Source organism: Elgaria multicarinata, chromosome 5 (genome assembly GCF_023053635.1).
Source record: "Elgaria multicarinata webbii isolate HBS135686 ecotype San Diego chromosome 5, rElgMul1.1.pri, whole genome shotgun sequence".
Lineage (NCBI taxonomy): Eukaryota > Metazoa > Chordata > Lepidosauria > Squamata > Anguidae > Elgaria > Elgaria multicarinata.
In genome coordinates, this window is record NC_086175.1 from 22,164,835 (window position 1) to 22,185,225 (window position 20,391).

The window sequence follows — 20,391 nt, forward strand, 5'->3', positions numbered from 1 at the left end:
TGGGGCGTCTATAAATGTAATAATAAATAAATTGCACAGCTGCTCAATAAAGTGAGATATTTTTGACCAGTTATATTAAGATGATGATCTGTGGGTGTAGAAGACAAGCAAACTGCCTAATCAAGAAAGAAAGCCACACTTCTGAACAACAATTCCATCCACCATCCTTACCAAGGCCTTACAATTTCATGTCATTGTCCTACTACCTTTTACAACCTACAATGACTCAAGTCACCTTTGCTTCCTTGCGCCTTTATCACATTTATTGTTTCCCAATAGTTGAATATTGAGGAGAAGCAAAAATATAAATTACAAACACAACTGAATGAATTAAGTAAACATACGTTTCTGAATAATTCATTCTGAGGACGGGGTTTGGATTTCTGTGTCATAATTTATTTATTTTTATAGTCCTTTTCTCAAGAAGCATAGAGGTGGACAAATCTCTAGATCTGCTGAGCTGAATACTTAGTTGACAAAAATCTAAGAGAAAGTACCCTAACCAGTTAGGTCAGGTTACGAACACCAGTAACATCTATATTAGCATTTAATATATGGAACAATAATGATTGCTATATGTATTTAAACTGCAATTCCTCAGGCAAACAATATATTGCTTGTTTATAGCACCACATTGCTTACTGTTAAGGTATTTGCAACATGGACTTTGTTTAAGTATCCAAATGCTGCATTCTTTGCCCCTTTACACAACACCTGAAGTAGCTGCTGAATCAAATTAAAATGGCATGCTTCGCAACAGAATCAAACAGTCAACAAAATGCTTAAGGAAGGGCAAACTGGTACAGACTTGAATAGTACATACCTTGTAGTGAGTAACACATGCTGGCTTGTAGGGGTGTTCACATTCAATGACAGCATAGTGGTTAGAGGTAGTACAAGCAGATAGCCCTTGTTCAGGTTGGTTTCCTGTGGTGCTGTCTGTAGACTGATTGGGATTGAAGGCAGGAGGGGCATACTTCTGATTCAAAACGGCTACGGATGGAAGCAGCTGCTGAACTAAGCCAAAAACCTCAACCGCAACCTGTAATGTGACAAAGTATTTGAAAAACTGAAAATATGTCTCTAAAATACATCTCCGAAGATACATTACAGTGCTCCATTTTAATATTCTTAAATTCACATTAATTCTATTTAATCCTGATGTTTAGTATAAAAATATACGCATATTCCTAAATAAATCTGATGACACTGATACTAAAATGTCAAGTGAAAGGAATGTGTGTCAACAACAGGATGAGTCAATATCTTTTCTAGACAGCTTTATAAACACTTGGTACCTTTCTGTTCCTCTTTCCAGGATATATTTATTATTTATTTATTTTATTAAAACATTCAGATCAGCTGAAGCTGACCCCAAGTACTCCAGCCCACGGAGTCCACCTGGGCCTCTAGTGACAAGGATGGATCTAGGAGTACTCCTAAGCTATGCACCTGTTTCTTCAGAGGGAGTGCAACTCCATCCAGAACAGGTTGCTTACCCAATTCCCGTATTCAGGAACCACCAATCCACAGAGCTTTTGACTTATCAGGATTCAGCTACAGTTTATTAGCACCCATCCAGCCCATTATAGCCTCCAGGCACTGGTCCAGCACCTTTACCACCCCAGCTGAATCCAACAAGGAGAAATAGAGCCAAGTATCATCAGCATACTGATGGCACCCAACCCAAAAAACCTTAATGACCTCACCCAGTGGCTTCATAAAGATGTTGAACAGCATGGAGTAGAATAGAGCCCCGTGGAACCCCACAGCTTAATAGCTATGGGGTGGAACAGGAATCCCTGAATACCACTCTCTGGAATTGGTAGGAACGGAACCACTGTAACACAGTGCCGCCTACTCCCATCTTACAGAGCTGATCCAGTAAGGTATCATGATCAATGGTATCAAAAGCTACTCTGTTGACCTAGGAAGATCAACAAGGTAGCACGCCCCCTTGTCTTTCACCTGGAGTAGGTCGACAGTTAGACCAACCAAAGCTGTTTCAGTGCTGTGCCCTGGTCTGAAACCACATAATCAGTTTCCTCTAAGAACATCTGAAGCTGCCCAGCCACCACACGCTCAAGCACCTTTCCTCTTCAGGAGGGTGCACTACAGCCTCTCTCAAGGCAGGAGGGACCACCCCGTGACAGAGTGAGGCATTTCCCACCCCCTGGACCCACCCAATCAATCCACCTCTGCTAGATCATTTTAGCCAAGATGGGCAAGGGTCAAGCTTACATGTGGTGGGTCATCTCCCCTGAGGGCCCAGGCTCCTCATGGTCAGGTGACAGTGATTGATCTGGGGTATCCTCAATTTCTGGGAGATCCAGCTCTTCCTCTGAGGATTCCTCCAGTGGAGGCATGACACCAGCTAATAACTAACTTATCCAGAATTGCTCATTCAATTCTTAACAAGAGCTATAGAGTTCTACTAGAACAAATGCAGCAGTTGAGTTTCAACTTTGAAGCTTTCAAGCATCCTTCACATGATGATCAAAACATAAATGTGGTGAACCACAAACCACAAGAAACCATAATGGATGTTCTCTAAAAGTAAGATAGTCTAACCATTTCAAGGTAACTTCTTAGAGTACTAGAACGTGAATACAATCCAGAGTTCCATGAGTAAACACAAAGGAAGTTGTCTTATAGTCTTAAAAAATTAAACCAATCGAGATTTCAAAGAACTTACCTTAGGAATAGCTGCAGCCACAGGCCCTATATAGGCTATGATAAGAGGAAGGAGCATGGAAAAGAGACTGGAAGAGCTGAGTAGTTCCGGAATGTCATCAGCTAAAAGAGACAAACCCAAAGATCATTACAAAGACTTCTTTGAAAATACAAGTCATTTTCCATTATTCACTGAAATAGTTAAGACACAGCAAAACAATTAATTTATTCATTTGAGCCAGGTTTAAATGTTTTATGTTCCACTGATTACAATGACATGCTGTTCAGATGACATGCTAAGCCATGGCTTTTAAGCATTTTGAGCTAAACATTATGGCTTAGTGTGTCATGTGAACCATGACTTAGTGTGTCGTGTGAATCATTCCTAACCATAGTAGCTACACAACCATGGTTTAAATACGCTCACTAACCATTTACTGCAAAAGGATTAATGGCCTAACCATGGCTTAGGGTGTCATCTGAACAGGCCCAAAGGGAACTCTCGTCAACAGTACTGAAATAACAGTCAAATGTGGCTGGACCATGCCCTATGGATTATAGCTATTATTTAAGTTTTACACTATTTCCATATCTTTACTTAAAGCCATAATTATTTTACCTAATAGTATAATGCCTATATCACTTTATGTGGCAGACTGTAGGCCTGTGCTCAGATGCTGCTTATCTCTGCCTGTACCTGAAGGCAGAGGTCTACTTTAGAGGTTGCACACTCCTCCCATGCATACAGATGATAATGGTTTGTGTTTATTATTATTATTATTATTATTATTATTATTATTATTATTATTATTATTTATTTATATAGCACCATCAATGTACATGGTGCTGTACAGAGTAAAACAGTAAATAGCAAGACTCTGCCGCATAGGCTTACAATCTAATAAAATCATAGTAAAACAATAAGGAGGGGAAGAGAATGCCAACAGGTACAGGGAAGGGTAAGCAGGCACAGGGTAGGGAAAAACTAACAGTAGAAAGTAACAGTAGAAGTCTGCACAACATCAAGTTTTAAAAGCTTTAGGAAAAAGAAAAGTTTTTAGTTGAGCTTTAAAAGCTGTGGTTGAACTTGTAGTTCTCAAATGTTCTGGAAGAGCGTTCCAGGCGTAAGGGGCAGCAGACGAAAATGGACGAAGCCGAGCAAGGGAAGTAGAGGCCCTTGGGCAGGCGAGAAACATGGCATCAGAGGAGCGAAGAGCACGAGCGGGGCAATAGTGTGAGATGAGAGAGGAGAGATAGGAAGGAGCTAGACCGTGAAAAGCTTTGAAGGTTAACAGGAGAAGTTTATATTGGATTCTGAAGTGAATTGGAAGCCAATGAAGAGATTTCAGAAGCGGAGTAACATGGTCGGAGCGGCGTGCTAAGAAGATGATCTTTGCGGCAGAGTGGTGAACAGAAACCAACGGGCTGATGTGAGAAGAAGGAAGGCCAGAGAGAAGAAGGTTGCAGTAGTCCAACCGTGAAATAACCAGTGCATGAACAAGCGTCTTGGCAGAAGGGACAGACAAAAATGATCGAATCCTGGCAATATTATACAGGAAAAATCGACAAGATTTAGCTACTGCCTCAATATGAGGAATAAAGGAGAGCGAGGAGTCGAAGATAAAGCCAAGGCTACGAGCTTCCTTGACCGGAGTAAGCGTAACATCATTGACAGTAAGAGAGAATGAGAGATGAGGAGAAGGTTTAGGAGGAAAAACATTCCTGATTTAACATTCCTGATTCAATCATTAAATTGTATGCAGAATGGGGTGGGCAGAGACCTCTCCCACTCTCAATGCACACAGAGGTTTGCAGGAAGTACTAGTGTCAGACTAAATAAGATTTCACATTTATCAAAACCATGAAACAAGATACAACATTTGGGTGTTATCTCTCTTTCTGCTATAATTGTACACTGTCAGTGTAACTATACAATAGCATACAACCCTTTTATAAAGTGAGTGAAGATCTAAAGGGCAAACATTCACAGTACAGAAACTCACTATCAGAAATGAATTTTGAATAAGGGGAACACAGCCCTTCCTGTAACATATTCTTACCATCTACAGCAAGAGCCCTGTGTAAAAGGTCTTTAGCAGCTCGCACCACAGCACTCACGACAGAAAGTGCTCTGCTACAATTTTTATCTTCTTCATTGGCTTTGCTCAGGAGCTGGGACTGTAGATCACCATCATACTCACTTCTGGAAAATGGAACAATTAAGCCACAAAGTTCATGGGGGCATTAAGTAAAATATGCTAGTACAAAGAAAAAAGTACTAGGTTTTTCAAACAATACAACAGGATATATCACATTTAAAAGCATCCTTCTTCCCAGGCCTCTTATTTTCCAAATCGTCACACGAGGATATTACTGATAGTCCTCCTTCAAAAATCAGTAGTTCTATCACAACATTTCTACAGTGGAAGCCTTGTACTGTTTACTTATAAAACCAAGCAGAACTCATGTAATTCAATCATACAATTCATACCTGTAATAAAGAATCTGTGGAATCTGTCCCCGTGTTTGATTTGTGCCATTACTGCTCAAACTACATGTGCTGAAAGTAAATGTTACGCCATCTGGGCATTGTACAGTGGTCATTCCTCCATCTCCATTAGCTGTGCGACTCCCATAGTTTCTCAAACGGACCGCATATTTCACATTTTCCTTCAAATCAAACACCAGGAAAACATGCCACATTAAACTAACGTGCAATATTTTATTTGTTTTCACATGCGAGAGACATCCTGAATGTTTTAAGGGCAGCATACACATTCTCAAAATAATTGATTTTTTAAAATGTTGGCCTGCAGCATTCTTCTCCAAATAACATTTTTATTCAATATAAGGCAATACACAACCATCTTCAATTTATACATGCTTTCTGCATAGCTACATGCAATACACTGAAGCAACCTTCCTGATTGCATTTTTACCACTAACAATTCCTGCTATTATGCCTTAATATTTAAAATATTCAGAAATAAAAATAAGACTAACGAAGGCTTTAAAAATGCTAAATTTTAGAAACAGCTCATGTTTGATGGAGCTGGGTGTTCTCTTCTCAGTAAAAACATAATACAGAAATATTTTTTCAGATTCAAAAATATATTGTTTTCTTTACCTTCAGGGGAACAACTTTGTCAAGTTTAATTTCAGCAATATCACTTGGGGAGTCGTCTGTAGTATAGGTCCCTTTAACCAACTCTAAAGACGTCCATCTATGAGAATGAGTTGAATCTCCTGTATGATCACTCTATATTAAAAGAGCAAAGGTCAATTCTTTAATGCAGGTCTGTCAAAAAAAAATAATCCTGGTATGTCTTTCTCCATGATCTTTGCTCCTTCAGCTCCACCCACGCCCACAGGTTTCCTGTTCCCTCCAATGTCTTTGCCCTTTCACTCTTGCTGCCCTATATACTTGGAACGGACTCCCAAAATACCTGTGTGGTGCCATCTCTCTTTCACTTCTTCAAATCTCTCCTCAAAATTCAGTTTCTGTGAAGACTTTGTCTCAATCCTAGTCCCCATGTCCTAGTGTAATTTAGCCTGTAATTTACCCTAAGCACATGTGACTGAAATTACATACTGCTTTTCTGCTCACTCTTGCATTTCCGGGGGGGGGGGGGGGGAGAGTGCCTTTGCTTTGTTTTACTACATTCTGCTGGCCTTCACATGATTTCACTTATTTATTTATTTGAAGAATCTCTACCAAGCTTTGTCTTCAAAAGAAAACAAAATGGCTAATTATTCTGTAAAGCAACATGCAAACCGATGGTGCTAGATAAACAACAACAGACAAGCAGGAGCTTGAGAAGAGGGGATGTTTGCATATGTGTTTTTATAACAACATTTAAATCCATCAGTTCATATTTGCCTAGGCACCTATACACAGTGGGCAGTATCCCAACGTGCGTGGGGGAAAACTGTCAGCTAACCATATGGTTATGGCGCTTGAGTGCTTCACATTCACAATTAGTAGCAGTAGTTTATATTAGCGGTTGTGCCCTGTTGGATACTGCCCACTGAGCCCAACATATGTAGCCCTATCAGGACAAGCCACACCCCTCCATCCTGCATTTCAGGTGGGGCCTGAATACAACAGGCTGCACATGGTTAGACCCTTATGCTAATGTGAAGTTCAATGCACAAACCGCAAATAGGGGCAAAACAGCAGAGAATGAGACCAAATATCTACACTGGTCAAAGGATTAAAGGCAACACAGTCACACATTCTGCTGTTTTATAACTCACGAGTCTCCCAAACTTGCCTATCTTGCAACCTAAACATTTTAAAAGGTAAGAAATAAATCTATAAACAAAGCGTGATGCTCTGCTCCATATTCCCAAGTCACAACAGTAATGCTAGAATTGCTATATCACAACCAAAGTATTAAGAGTACTTAAAAAAATACTATTAAATTTCTAGCCTAGCTCACTGGCCTTCAACTAGCAGGGCCATGGCCAACTTAAGCTGAGTAACCTTTACGCTCTCCCCGCCCCCCCACCCCACACACACTTCTTTGAAGGAGAAGTATAAAGATGGGGTCAGGGAGAGCAGAAAGGGCAGTACTGTTGAGGTTACATGTGATATTCCCTCCAAAAGTCCTTCAAATTGCACGTTAGCATATAGGTACTAAGAATATTGCTAGGGATCTCTAGCCCCCTATCCATGCCCACTCCCAACTCCATGTCTGAGGTAATTATAACAAAGAAGGAGACGGGGAACATGCACACTAAATTTAAACAGCATCCCCTTGTTTCAAGTGGGCATAGGTTTCCAAAGGTTAAATTCTACTCGCCTAGACTATTGGACAAAAGTAACAGGAAGCGTAAGAATCCACATTCATTCAAGTGCTGTGGCACCCCGGCTGTGGAATGAGCTCCCTAAGGAGGTTCGCCTGGCACCTACACTGTATTCTTTCAGACGCCAGATGAAGACCTTTTTATTCTCTCAGAATTTTAACAGTCTATAAATTTAATTCTAACTTTGCTGTTTTAAATTTGTATTTTAAATCTGCGTTTCTGCACTGCTGCTGATTTTATCCTGGTTGTGCTTTTATATTGTATTTTATATCATGTGTTTATACTGTTTGTTTTATACTTTGAATGGTTTTAATTTTTGTGAACAGCCCAGGGAGCTTCGGCTATTGGGCGGTATAAAAAATGCAATAAATAAATAAATAGTTTTATGTTAATTTTTTGTTAATTGTAGCAGCAAAGGCAATATCACTGTTGCATTGTGTGGGCTTTTCATTAATTGTGGTTATTTACTATTTTTATGCATAATACATACATCATCAACTAGTACTTCCAGTTCATATTCATGGATTCCTCCTCCTCCGTAGACAGAGAATCCTACAACAATGACTCCAGGTTTATCCACAGAGAAACAAATTGCATCAGGAGACCCATTCCCAGTATTCCAGCTTCTTCCTTGGCTTGTTTTTGTGAATCGATTTGGGCTTGACTTGACAGAATGCAGAGAGTTGAGCCCATCAGTCTGCAGAGAAGCAAAACAGAAAACGTTTTCAAAAACACCAGAGGATCCACATGGAAGAGAAAACATAAATTTTAAATTTTGTATACTTTTTAATGCTCACTGTTTTTAACTTTTGTAAACCACCCAGAGAGCTTCGGCTATGGGGTGGTATATAAATGAAATAAATAAAAATTAGGCTTCATTTCTAATGCAAGTTACATATATGAAATCGTCCAATAATACCCTTTCATAAACTATTCTATTGTCTGTGAACTATTTGGTTAACCATCCCTACAAAAACATCCACGAAAGCAACTAGAATTGCCCCATGTTAATATGTTCTGGGATACTATACCAGACAAAATACATCATAAGCTTAAAATCATTAACACTATTTCCAGAGAAATAAAAAATAATTCCAACATCATTAGAGAAAAATATCTGAATTTAATATGGATATATTAATTGTCTTACTGTAGTGTTATCTTAACAGGCACAGACAAGGAATATGGTGCTGTAATTGTGTTAATGAATTAACTACATTACCTCTGAACCTAATGCAGAAGCTGTGAGTTCACTCACAATACTTGCAAGTAATCCACAGGTATTAGAAACCAGATGTGCAGAGAACAGTTCATTTTCACGTCTAAGGCTGTTTCTTACTGGCAACACAACAATAACTAGCATTTTCTCAAGCACTTCACGAAAGCTTGTCATCCCTGAGATATTTTCTTCACTCTGTAGAATGGATTGGTAGATTAGAAGTTAGTTCTCACACAAAATTACCTGTAAGTAAGAGAACTTAGGGCTGTTTCACACATGCATTTAAAATCACTTCATGGTTCAAAACTGAACTTGAATAGCACCATTGAATAGTGCTGAGTTTCAGGTAACATGAAAACTCTGGGCCTAGTTACAGTAATCCAGGAAAAGAAATACGCAACCAGTCTAGATGGGAAGAGATCATGAAAAGCTGACTGTATCTTTTCCTACGGTTTTCCCCTCGTAAGGTGCTCAGTATTAAAAAAAAAATGCCATAACTGATTCTAAGGATTTACTACAAATGTGGAAAACTATCGAAACGTGCTTAAGAATTTTCACACCGTAGCAGAGGTTTTTTTGCAGATGATACTCACCTGACTAAGTTTTTCCATGTGTGCTACCAGCAGAGGGAAGCGGTGGGCCAGTGCAGAATCATTCTCAGTGCTAACTTGTTTCACCATAGAACGCAGTAAGACTTCTCCATCATAAGCAATAGGGAAGATAGACGTCAGTTTCACAGATGTATGGCACAGGGCTGACATTACAGCTGCAAGAAGCCTACTACTCGAAGTTTTGAAGTTTGCTTCCTGGATATCCTTAAAAATAATAATTTAAAAATGCTTGTAAAAGTGACATACTGGATCAATGTAAAAAAAGAGGAAGAAATGTAGCTTTTGCTGTAATGCTATACAAAAGTACAAATAGTTTTGGTACTATCTCATGGGAATGCATGTTGAAATGAAAAACATCTATAAATTTCAGTGTCCTGAGTGCAGATACTGAAAGCACAATACAGGGGACTGAGATGAGGCAGAATGAAGGGGTTATTACTGATTATGGTCATCCCCTACCTCTGCAAAAAAACCAAAACGAAACAAAAAGAAAAACACGACAAAACCCCAGAGGGAGCTGAAATGACACACCTGCTGACCTTCAAAACCAGTGGGCTGAAGGCTGTACATGTGAAAGTCCTTTATGCCACTGAAGAGAACAAAGGGCAAAATGCAGGCTCTAGTTCACAACCTGTCAGACAAGGAGCTTTGCTGGCTGAGTTGAAGAAAACAACCTACTGGCATAGGTAAAAGATGGAACTGACAGGCAGTGGGAAGGGAGCCAGCAGACAGTGGTGATGAGAGGGACGCTCAGGTGGGAGGGATAGGGAAAGAACTGGAGGTATCCAGGAGAGAGAAGAGCAGATTGGGGTGGGGGGTGAGGCAAATACTTCCTTTTCCTGTGCACCTCCTTCCATCCTCACTAACTCCTTTCTAGCCCTCTCTTGTATTTAACACCCCAGAAACAGCTTTTCAGCTGTATATTTTCAGACTATCTGAGTGGTAAACGTTTTAAAACTACTTTTGCAATTGTCTTTATTTTATGGTACATCATTGAAGACTGGAGGTATTAGTCACAGTATAGGTGCACAATGAGAAGGCTACTTCATGGCATATATAGGGAAAACATGGGCTACCAATACCTTTCACCTTTTTGGCAAAGCAAATCTATGCCAGTGAACAGTGTTTGAAAGATACATGTAGAGGTCTCACAATATCGCTTCTGAACTGTAAAGACTATGTGAAAAGTCTCTTTAGTACCTGATCTAAACAATTTAGCAAGTCACAAAGGCAAGCCCATTGAAGAGCTGGTGTTGGATAGAAAGAGTGAAAGCAGGCCGTGAAAGTGTTATGGCACTCCTGAAGAACAGCTTCCAGAAGACTCAGTGGCTGAGTGAGATATCCTTGCGGGTCATTGTCCAGCTTTATCATACAGTGATCAACTCCTTCAGATAAAATTTTTCTTAGTAAGGTTCTAGTCTTCCCAATACAGTCTGCCAGTTTACTGGTTTCTTCAACAACAGCTTTTGTGGTCGCTGGAAAAAGACAGAAGTATGTTAACAAAATTGCTACCAGCGATCCAATCAAGGAATGGAGTTTGGGTTCATAAAAGAAACACACAGACCGCCTCTGAACAATCACTTAGCATAGGTTAAATGGGTATTGTACTTTTTATTTTCCAAGTATCTGTATGCTTTCCTTTGTTCCGTGATTATACTCATTAATAAATACTGTCAATCTAGACCCGAGGTTTTGAAGTGAGTTTCTGACGGCCTCAAAGGAGAGCTCTCCTCCCATTCTTCTAGACCACCTGAGTCACATTAATAGGTTTTAAGCCACAGGAAAATAAAAAGGGAGAGAACAGCTTAAGGCTTGACCAGCTGGAGAGTGAGAGCTTGGGTTAGTAGTCCCCCTAACATCCTTACATTGCCCTGTTTCACATGGCAAATCAATTAACATGATTTGTGGTGATTCACAGAGTGCAAAAGCTATTTCTGGTTTCAATGAGCAACCTATGAATGCCCCATTCGTAAGGTCTTAGTGTGATGTGTGAACCCCGATATTCCAGCACTGACCTTTTCAGTCAGATCACTGGCAACATGTCATCCAACTTTTTCTTAAGCTGCTAGTACACACTCTTTGTTAGCCTGAGTTAGAAGTGACTGTACTTCTCTCAATGGGGCCATTTGCATGTCATGAAGGTAAATTGTTGGTTAATTAACCCAAGATTTGTGGTAATGCACAGAGCATGCTAGCCATTTCCAGTTTCAAAAAACAACATTCAAATGCCCCCTGGCATTAAGTTTTAGAGTGATATGTGAATTGTTTTTGAGTTAATCTCTGGTTTGTTTAATCCATAAACAATCCAGAATGGGGGCTTTCCTCATTATCACACTAGATTCCCGGTTTAGATGAAACCCTGGTTTCTTTGCTACCATTATAAAGGATAAAGTTAAGGGATGTGTGCATTGCCAAAAGACGTGTTCATAACTTGACTTATTAAACCAAGATGTGATTATCTGAACTCACCCATAGTAAATTATGAAGTCTCCAAGAAGCATCTAGTGAAAATATGCCTACAATTCCCCATGCAAGAAGCCAGGAGATATCACCCAACGAATTAACTTTGCTATAAAGGCCTATGTGTAAATTTGAGTTTCATACATGTAATATATTGGAGCTAAGCATGTTACCTGATACTGGATATATCTCACACGTGTAGACACGGAGTAACCTCAAGCAACAGGTGCCAACAAATCGCAGCCTTTCTAAATCCAAAAGGGTAGCTGTATACTGGAATCCTTTCAATCCTCTAAGCTCTTCTACTCCTAACACTAAGGTTGTCCAGCTCCAATGAAGAATGCTCAATAAGGATTCAAAGCACTCCTGTTTCAGGACAAGAAGGTCATTAAAAAAAAACAGGTGAAAAGCAAACAACTTCAAACCATGAAGATTAATTAGTGTAGCGATTCTTAAACTGTGGAACAGGGCCTCACTGGGTAGTGAGGGACACCTGAAGCAGGGCAGAAAGTTCCAGGGAAACATATGATCCAGAAGCAGGCAGAGTTTCCTTTGTCCTTGCAGGGGACCCTCATTAATCTACAGTCCCCTCCACTGATATACTGCTCTTCAATTAAAACTTTCCGAAGTGATTTTCAACAGATAAAGAAACAATTCCAGCACGATTCCTGCTTGATTTGGGGAGAAAGAAATTCAGGAATTGCACTTACTCTTCCGGTTTCAGGAAAGGATCAGAGGTGTCCTTCCCCGCCCCCTCTTATAGTACCAATATGTTGGATTAATAACCTAGCCCACATATCCTCTCATTCAACACTAAGATGCATACACTTGTGAATTTCTACATATTCACCTACGGAACTAATTACCACGGTTGGGGCAGGGATGTGGGCAGCACAAGGCAGAAATCCAGAAGCCATGCCCACACTTTCATAACCTTTGAGAAATACTGAATTAGTGTGGGGAAATGAAACATCTAACTGGATAAACTAGACCTAGTCAAATGTAAGAACCTATGAGGAATGCTGATGTATTTATCTAAATTCACTGTTCAGGATCTCACTAAAAATCATATCTGACACAAAGATTTGCACAGGAATGGCTGTCTTTTCTCCCATTTCTTAAACGAACATAGGAAGTTTTCTTATTGAATTGATCCCTTGACCTTAAAGCAGAAACTCTATGCAAGTGCAAAAAAAAAGCAAGGAAAGTTGTGATGAGTGCAAAATTCAACTTCCTGAGAATCTCAGCTTTCAGTACCATGCATGTTTTTCCTTTTTTCATAACTTGAAGACCCAGAATAAATTATACAAAGTAAGTAGTCATGCTCCATTTGCATGATGTATCTAAATTGTAGACCTGAATCTGGCATTGGAAATTATGTCCTAATCTGGAATCAAAAAATATCTAAAAGGGGGGGGGGATGGGATTGCACAAGAATGCTATTTTTCTGTATGTAAAGAAAAAAGCTACTACAGTAATGGACAAATAGGAATATTAAATAAGGAAAATAACCATCATGTTCTCCTATTCGGTTTCTTCAACAATGCATGAGAAAAATAGCATCACCCTGAACCAAATTTACTTAGGAATGAACATGCCATTCATGCTAACTGACACATGAAAAGTTAAGGCTTGATATAAAATGCTTCCATGTGGCACAGTGGAACATTAAAACATAGTTTAAATTAAACTACAGTCTATTGACTATTTTGGACGGTATAATAATGAACACACCCAAACAGACTCACCACTGAGACAGTTCTTGCAAAAGATCGCTTTAAAATGTGCACGGGCTCGCTTGTTTGCTGTTTTCCTTTCGATGCACTGCCATCACTTGTTGGCAGCCTGAAAGCAAAAATAGGGGTGGGGGGAGAAGTATCTCCTTCATTCTAGAACTTGGTTTTATAGAAATAAACAGTGGTACACTCTAACAACTCCATCTTCTTCAAGCAGGAAAAGTTACAGAACTGCAATAGCGCTTACAAAAACAAGAAATTTCTGTTGTGGTAAGGGATGGTAGATATCACTGAACACTGTATTAAACCTCTCCCTTCCTCCCCTGATATCTTAAAAGAAGAAAAAAGGTAAAGGATTACCTGTATAATAATTGTGGAATCTGGCCCGCATTAACATCTGTACCATTATTTGATTTCTTGGAACTCTTAAATTGGAAGACAACACTGAAAGAAGAAACACTATTCAAACATCAGTCATATGGCCTCCATTTCCGACACTAACACCCCCAACAAACACACACTCACGCATCAAAGAAACGAATATTTACCCATCATCAGTCGTAATAGAAGCTTGCCCATGGGATCCACAGTCACTGCTAGGACCAGACACTCGTGCCCAGGCTACATACCACCAACCAGCTTGCAAAAGGACTGGTTCATCGAACATCATTGCGTACTTTTCCCTGAAAGAAAGACACAAGAAAAAAAATCTAATCTAATGTCTACATTCCACAACAAAAAACGATAACACAAGTAAAATACAATGCATCTACTATTTTATTTTCAAATTTTCATTTTAATAGTACTTTGCAAGAGATTTGGGGGCAACAGAAGAGCAACAAAATGCTTCAGAGTTGAAGCGTGCTCAACTTGACTGCAGAAATTAACTTTTATGTAGGTTTGTATCCAGGCTTGGTTGGTGCTGGTAGAAATAGGGGAAGGCAGCGTTAGTCAATTCCCACTTAGCTCTGTGGCTCTTTGCATCCTCTGAAAATATGCTCCAGAGGAATGGGGGGGATCCTCCAGAAAATTGTAGTTGGGCTGCAGTGGTAGGTTGGGAAATCGGGGGGGGGGGGGGACGGGGACGGGACGACGACCTTCCTCCCTGCTTCCCCACCCCTGCCTACAGGATCCTCTGTTGAACAGAAGGAGCCCTTCTGTTTCCTGAAAGCTATGTGAGGATCCAATACATAGCATATGTTGTTCTGTATTACTGAAAACAAACAGGTTAGTGTTGATTTTCTTGAGCATGCTCATTATTTAATGAACACAACCTATATTATACTGCTTTCTCCTCTTCACAAGCTATATTTTAAGGTATTTTGTGTGTGGGGGGAGTATAGATAGTCACAGGATATATAATTAATATACTAGCTAGCAACTATATTTTCCTTTAAGGGTGCCTTCCCATTGCTTCACCTACATTCTCACTAGTCCTTACTACAATCTTTGTAGTTGAGTAGTGTGTGTTGAGGCTAATAGAGAGAAACTTGCTGAAGTCTACCTGGGTTCCTGGCAAAGAAAAGAACTTATATCATGGACTTCACTGTTTGGGACTTACTTCTGAGTGTACATATGCTATAAGTTACTCAGGCTAGTAACCTGGAGGATAAACTACTGTGGAGGGGAGGCTGCCTCCACTCATATTCTATGATCATCACTAAGATCAAGACAGAATGTCCTCTTAACGATATGGTAGGCTAAACATGCAGTCCTAGACCGAGAAGTATGCAGCACAATGACGTATGTAACACTATTTATTTGTTCCCTGCCCTTCTTGTCATAAAGCACTTGGGCCAGGATCCGAAGAAGTGATGAATGGCACTGTTTTCCCTCTGCAGGCATATCAAATTAGAAAGGAGCCATGGGAATGCATCCAATTTAGAATACGTGAGGGAGTGAGGGAAAGACCTACCCAGATGCGACATCTCAACTAGCAAATCTTTTTATACCTTGCATTTCTCTATATTGACTTCGTTTATCTCGGGCGTTAATATTGTTTGTCAAATTTTGACATATTAGTGCAGTTTGCAGTTATATTCATTATGTGTCAAATAATTCTACAGATGCAAACAATTCTCTACTCAAATGAAGATCAATTAAGTTTTAATTTTACCTCGCAGCACAATCATATGCCAAGACATCAGTTTCGGCAAGAAGGTCGCCATCTGTCTCGTGATCGCCTCCATCTGGACCCAATTCAAACAACTGAAAAAAGAGGCCTTTAAGAGTTTTACTTTCCTGCCTTAATTGTATAATCATTTCCCCCACCCCACCCCAAGAGCAATCTCCAGTCAGGAAAGTTATTCATGAGTGCACCACAACTGAGCAGAGCTCAGCATATGTCAGTGAAGGAACATTATAACAAACAGTATGATGGAAATTTTTATAGCCCATCAAGTAGCAATCAATCAGATCATAGAGGAATGTAGCATGAAGCCGCTGGGAGAGGTCATTAGGGGTTTAGGAGTTGGGTGTCACCAGTATGTTGATGATACTCAGCTCTACTTCTCTTTGTCGTCAGAGTCAGCTGGGGCGGTGAAGGTGCTGAACCAGAGCCTGTAATGGGTTGGATGAGGGCTAACAAATTCAAGCTGATTAAGATGGAAGCTCTGTGGATTGGTGGTACCCAAGTCTGGGAATTGATAGGCAACCTGTTCTGGATGGGGTTTCACTCCCTCTGAAGGAGCAGGTGTGTAGCTTGGAAGTACTCGCAGATCCATCCTTGTCACTGGAGGCCCAGGTGGACTCCATGGCCCAGAGTACTTGGGGTCAGCTTCGGCTGATCCACCAGCTACGGCCTTTCCTGGACAGGGATAACCTAGCCACAGTAGTGCACGCACTGGTAACTTCACAATTAGACTACTGCAATGCACCCTATGTGGGGCTGCCCTTGAAGACGACTCAGAAGTTGCAGCTAGTGCAAAATGCAACAGCTAGACCTGGTGATCAGTACATCAGTCTTAAAGGAATTGCACTGGCTGCCTATATGCTTCTGGTCAGAATTCAAGGCGTTGGCAATGACATTTACAGCCCTAAATGACTTGGGACCTCAATACAAGAGGGAACGCCTCTCCCTATATATATCTGCCCGAGACTTGAGATCTGTTGGAGGAGCCCTCCTCCGCATCCCACCAACACAACACATACGCTATGGTGGGACATGGGATAAGGCTTTCTCTGTTGTGGCACCCTGGCTGTGGAATGCCCTCCCCTTGAAGGGCCCGACTAACACCAGCGCTGGCTTCATTTCGGCATCAAGTTAAGACACGGCTTTTAAACAAAGCCTTTGAGGGCTAAATTCACCAAGCCGGCACATGCTTTTAATTGGTTTAATTGGATTTTACTGCTTTTAAATTCCATACCGGTCTTAGCTTGATTAATGGTTTAATTTGTTTTTAGTTGTGTATATTTATTGTTTTATATTTTTTGTATGATTTTATCTGTACACTGCCCTGAGTGATGTAGGTCTGGATACAAATGTTTTAATACATAAATAAATAATAAATAGCATGCAACAGCAGGCCATCTGCAATGCTAAGCAGAACATTGCACTGAGATTTTTTCCATTCGTGAAGCGTCTACAAAATGTGTGACCCACCCAAGCCAAATACAGGCCACTGGACAGGTACTATGGCCTGCCAAGTGCTTATCAACCCATTCGTTTTGCAATCTCATGCAGGCAGACGACTGTGTTGGGCTTGGAGGGTCAAAGATCATGTAGGCCTACAATAGTGTCTTATATTAGTTGTACTCATAGATGAAATTAATACTTTAAGGTCCATACTTCCTAAAGAGCATTGAGAAAGACCTCAAATTTTGCATTTTACATATGGATTCACTTAAGCTTTTCATAGATTATCTACTTTGAACGATGTACAATAATGTTTCACCATGGCTTCGCAAGACCTACAGATCTTTCTTTCTTCTACATCTTTCTTCCTATTTTATAGCTTGATCAATTTAACGCTACATTCTAAGCACAGATTTAGCCATGCTCCAAAATATTCCTTTTCTTACCTTTATTTTAGCAGTGTATTCACCCCTGCCTCCAAAGAGACCAAGGCCACCAAGTAAAATGTCAGTATCAGCACAAAAGCGAATAGCTTCTACTGAGTGGGCTGAATAACCCCAACCTCCTCCATGACCTAAAAGGAAAAAAAATGCAAGTTTTTACACATTCAATTTCTTGTACTCCATGCATGATAAAACATTATATATTTGATACATAGATAGATACTTTCAAATCTGTTGACAATGCTATAGTCTTCTTTGGAATATACTTTCATCACAGCCTGAGTCTCCTCTTCTGTATTTGTCACACCCATTTTTAAGTCCTGCATGGCAGCCAATGTGTCAAGACAACCTATAAAAAAAAAACACCACAGGAAACTCTTGAACACACCATAGCAGACTGACTAGCAATTCTACAAAATTAGACCCAGCTGTATTAATTGAGTATTACAGACCTCCATTTTATTATCCTTTTGAGTGGTCAGAAGATAAAAAGAAAAGCCATTGTGATAGATCACAACAAACAATCCCTAAAGGCAACCATGTCAGGCTGATTGACCAATATTAGCACTTTGGGAAAATTATGTTTAGGAAAGAATGTCTGAAACACATCTGTAGATGATTTGGAAAGTGCCCTGAAATATGACTGATAAATTGGATTAGAATAGAGCTTAATTACATTGGTTTTACCAGTGGTACTAAATTTACCATAAAACACACATTTAGTAGCTGCTATGACTTTTTTGGTATTTTTTTCTCATAGTAAAAGGAGTCTGATTACCAAGAAGAAGTAAGAATATAAGAAGTGCCCTGATGCTGGATCAGACCAAGGGTCCATCTAGTCCAGCATTCTGTTCACACAGTGGCCAACCAGCCGTCGGCCAGGGACCAACAAAGCAGGACATGATGCAACAGCACCCTCCCACCCATGTTCCCCAGCAACTGGTGCACACAGGCTTACTGCCTCGAATACTGGAGATAGCACACAACCATCAGTAATTCATTCAGATTAGAATTCTATACTTGATGATCAAATTCTCAGTTTCTTGACTTTCTAATTTTTATTCACACTACCACCAAATGTACACAGAACACTTTCCAGCTAGCTTTACAAAACCGTACAGGTACAATGGAAGGGTTAACACGCTGTTAGAATCTTCCCAGATGAGAATGCAGATTCACTTAAATAGGAAATATGCTTATTGCATAATACTAAGAGAATGTGGATTTACTGTAGTGCTGCCATTCATCATTCAAAGACTCTCAATTAAATTAGCAAAGGATCAGGACAAAGAAGGCATACTTTTCTAGACGCTAATAAAATTACACCTCATCAACTTTTGTTAGTTTTCGGTGTTCTAGGTAAACAATTCATACCCAGTATGTGCAAAGCTGCATGTGACCTTGTCGTAAGAGCTTTGGATCCTGTTGGAAGAGCCAGTTCTGGGCTTAGAATGCTACAGCGGGATTGCATGTCAGGGGCTGACGGAAGCCTGGAATCAGCTACAACTGCATTGTAACTCCACAGCTCTCTTGTATTTGGTCGAAACCTGGTGAAAAGAATATAGCTTTAGCTATTGGGCACTGGAATGGAGTGGATAAATAAATAATGAATGACTTAGAAACAAGAACTATGCATCAGTCAACTTTCCATACCATTATTATCGTCATCTAAGTGATCCAAATGATGTTTCTTAGGCTAGAGCTCCCAAAATAGCATGTCCTTCCCCTATTCTACAACCAGTGCAATGGATAGAAAGGTGTGTCACATTCTGACTCTAGTCAAGCATAGGAGACGGTTGTGGGGCAGTGAGGAAGCAAAGATAAGCTTTCTCTGTGACAATAACTTATTGAAGCAGAAGCTGGTGAAATGATGTAGCTTTGTGAAAATATCATTTTCAATACAAAGACTGCAATCTTATGCACTCTTCTCTAGGAATAAGCTGCAGTGAACTCAGTACTGCTTAGTTTGAAGTAAATATGCAGGGGGTCAAGCTACACGTCTCCATAGGCAAGACTTTTCCCTAGCATGCGTAACTGCTACCCACAGTTAAGAAATTCTGCTGAGCTCAAGGGTAGTACTGAATCCTTTTCTGTGCCTCACATATGGGAACACAGACAAAAGGCTACTTGTGAAAATGTTCACAAATGTGAACATTTGTGAACGGGTCTAAAACTTCAGGCTCTCATAGAATAGTAGAGTTGGAAGAGGCCTATAAGGCCGTCACGTTGGACTTGCTGGCCTTATAGGCCCCTTCCAACTCTACTATTCAATGATTAGAACAGTCAAGGTCTCCTCCCCTCTGACCTATGCTCCCACCTCCTATCTTTTATGCTACTCCAATGCCCAGAGCTCTGCTTCTCTACATCCAATAACACTTTCAATTTCCAGTTCCTGCCTCATGTCCCCAGGCTATCACCCCTTTAGTTCTAATTACTTTTCTTCCCATTCCTCTCCCTTTCTCACACCCTTCTTAGAATCATAGAATAGCAGAGTTGGAAGGGGCCTACAAGGCCATCGAGTCCAACCCCCTGCTCAATGCAGGAATCCACCCTAAATCATCCCTGACAGACGGTTGTCCAGCTGCCTCTTGAAGGCCTCTAGTGTGGGAGACCCAACAACCTCCCTTGGTAACTGATTCCATTGTCGTACTGCTCTAACACTCAGGAAGTTTTTCCTGATGTCCAGCCGGAATCTGGCTTCCTTTAACTTGAGCCCGTTATTCCATGTCCTGCACTCTGGATCGAGAAGAGATCCTAGCTCTCCTCTGTGTGACAACCTTTTAAGTATTTGAAGAGTGCTATCATGTCTCCCCTCAATCTTCTTCTTACTGCCACTCTCTTCCTTCCCCCTTTACCATGTGCCACT

At 40.4% G+C, this 20,391-nt stretch overlaps 1 protein-coding gene across 1 annotated transcript in view; it reads right to left on the bottom strand.

The window, feature by feature from the left end:
• MYCBP2 (MYC binding protein 2) overlaps positions 1–20,391 on the bottom strand; it is a 165,405-nt gene that overhangs the window by 85,312 nt on the left and 59,702 nt on the right. The window contains exons 24-40 of the mRNA XM_063126029.1: positions 18,900–19,072; positions 17,749–17,874; positions 17,529–17,656; positions 15,625–15,716; positions 14,057–14,191; positions 13,869–13,952; positions 13,521–13,617; positions 11,946–12,138; positions 10,513–10,787; positions 9,295–9,516; positions 8,705–8,896; positions 7,973–8,179; positions 5,801–5,932; positions 5,165–5,343; positions 4,734–4,876; positions 2,696–2,796; positions 824–1,042 (exon numbers count right to left, since the gene is read on the bottom strand). Coding sequence (XP_062982099.1) covers positions 824–1,042; positions 2,696–2,796; positions 4,734–4,876; positions 5,165–5,343; positions 5,801–5,932; positions 7,973–8,179; positions 8,705–8,896; positions 9,295–9,516; positions 10,513–10,787; positions 11,946–12,138; positions 13,521–13,617; positions 13,869–13,952; positions 14,057–14,191; positions 15,625–15,716; positions 17,529–17,656; positions 17,749–17,874; positions 18,900–19,072 — 2,698 coding nt within the window. The remainder of the gene's footprint in view (positions 1–823; positions 1,043–2,695; positions 2,797–4,733; positions 4,877–5,164; positions 5,344–5,800; positions 5,933–7,972; positions 8,180–8,704; positions 8,897–9,294; positions 9,517–10,512; positions 10,788–11,945; positions 12,139–13,520; positions 13,618–13,868; positions 13,953–14,056; positions 14,192–15,624; positions 15,717–17,528; positions 17,657–17,748; positions 17,875–18,899; positions 19,073–20,391) is intronic.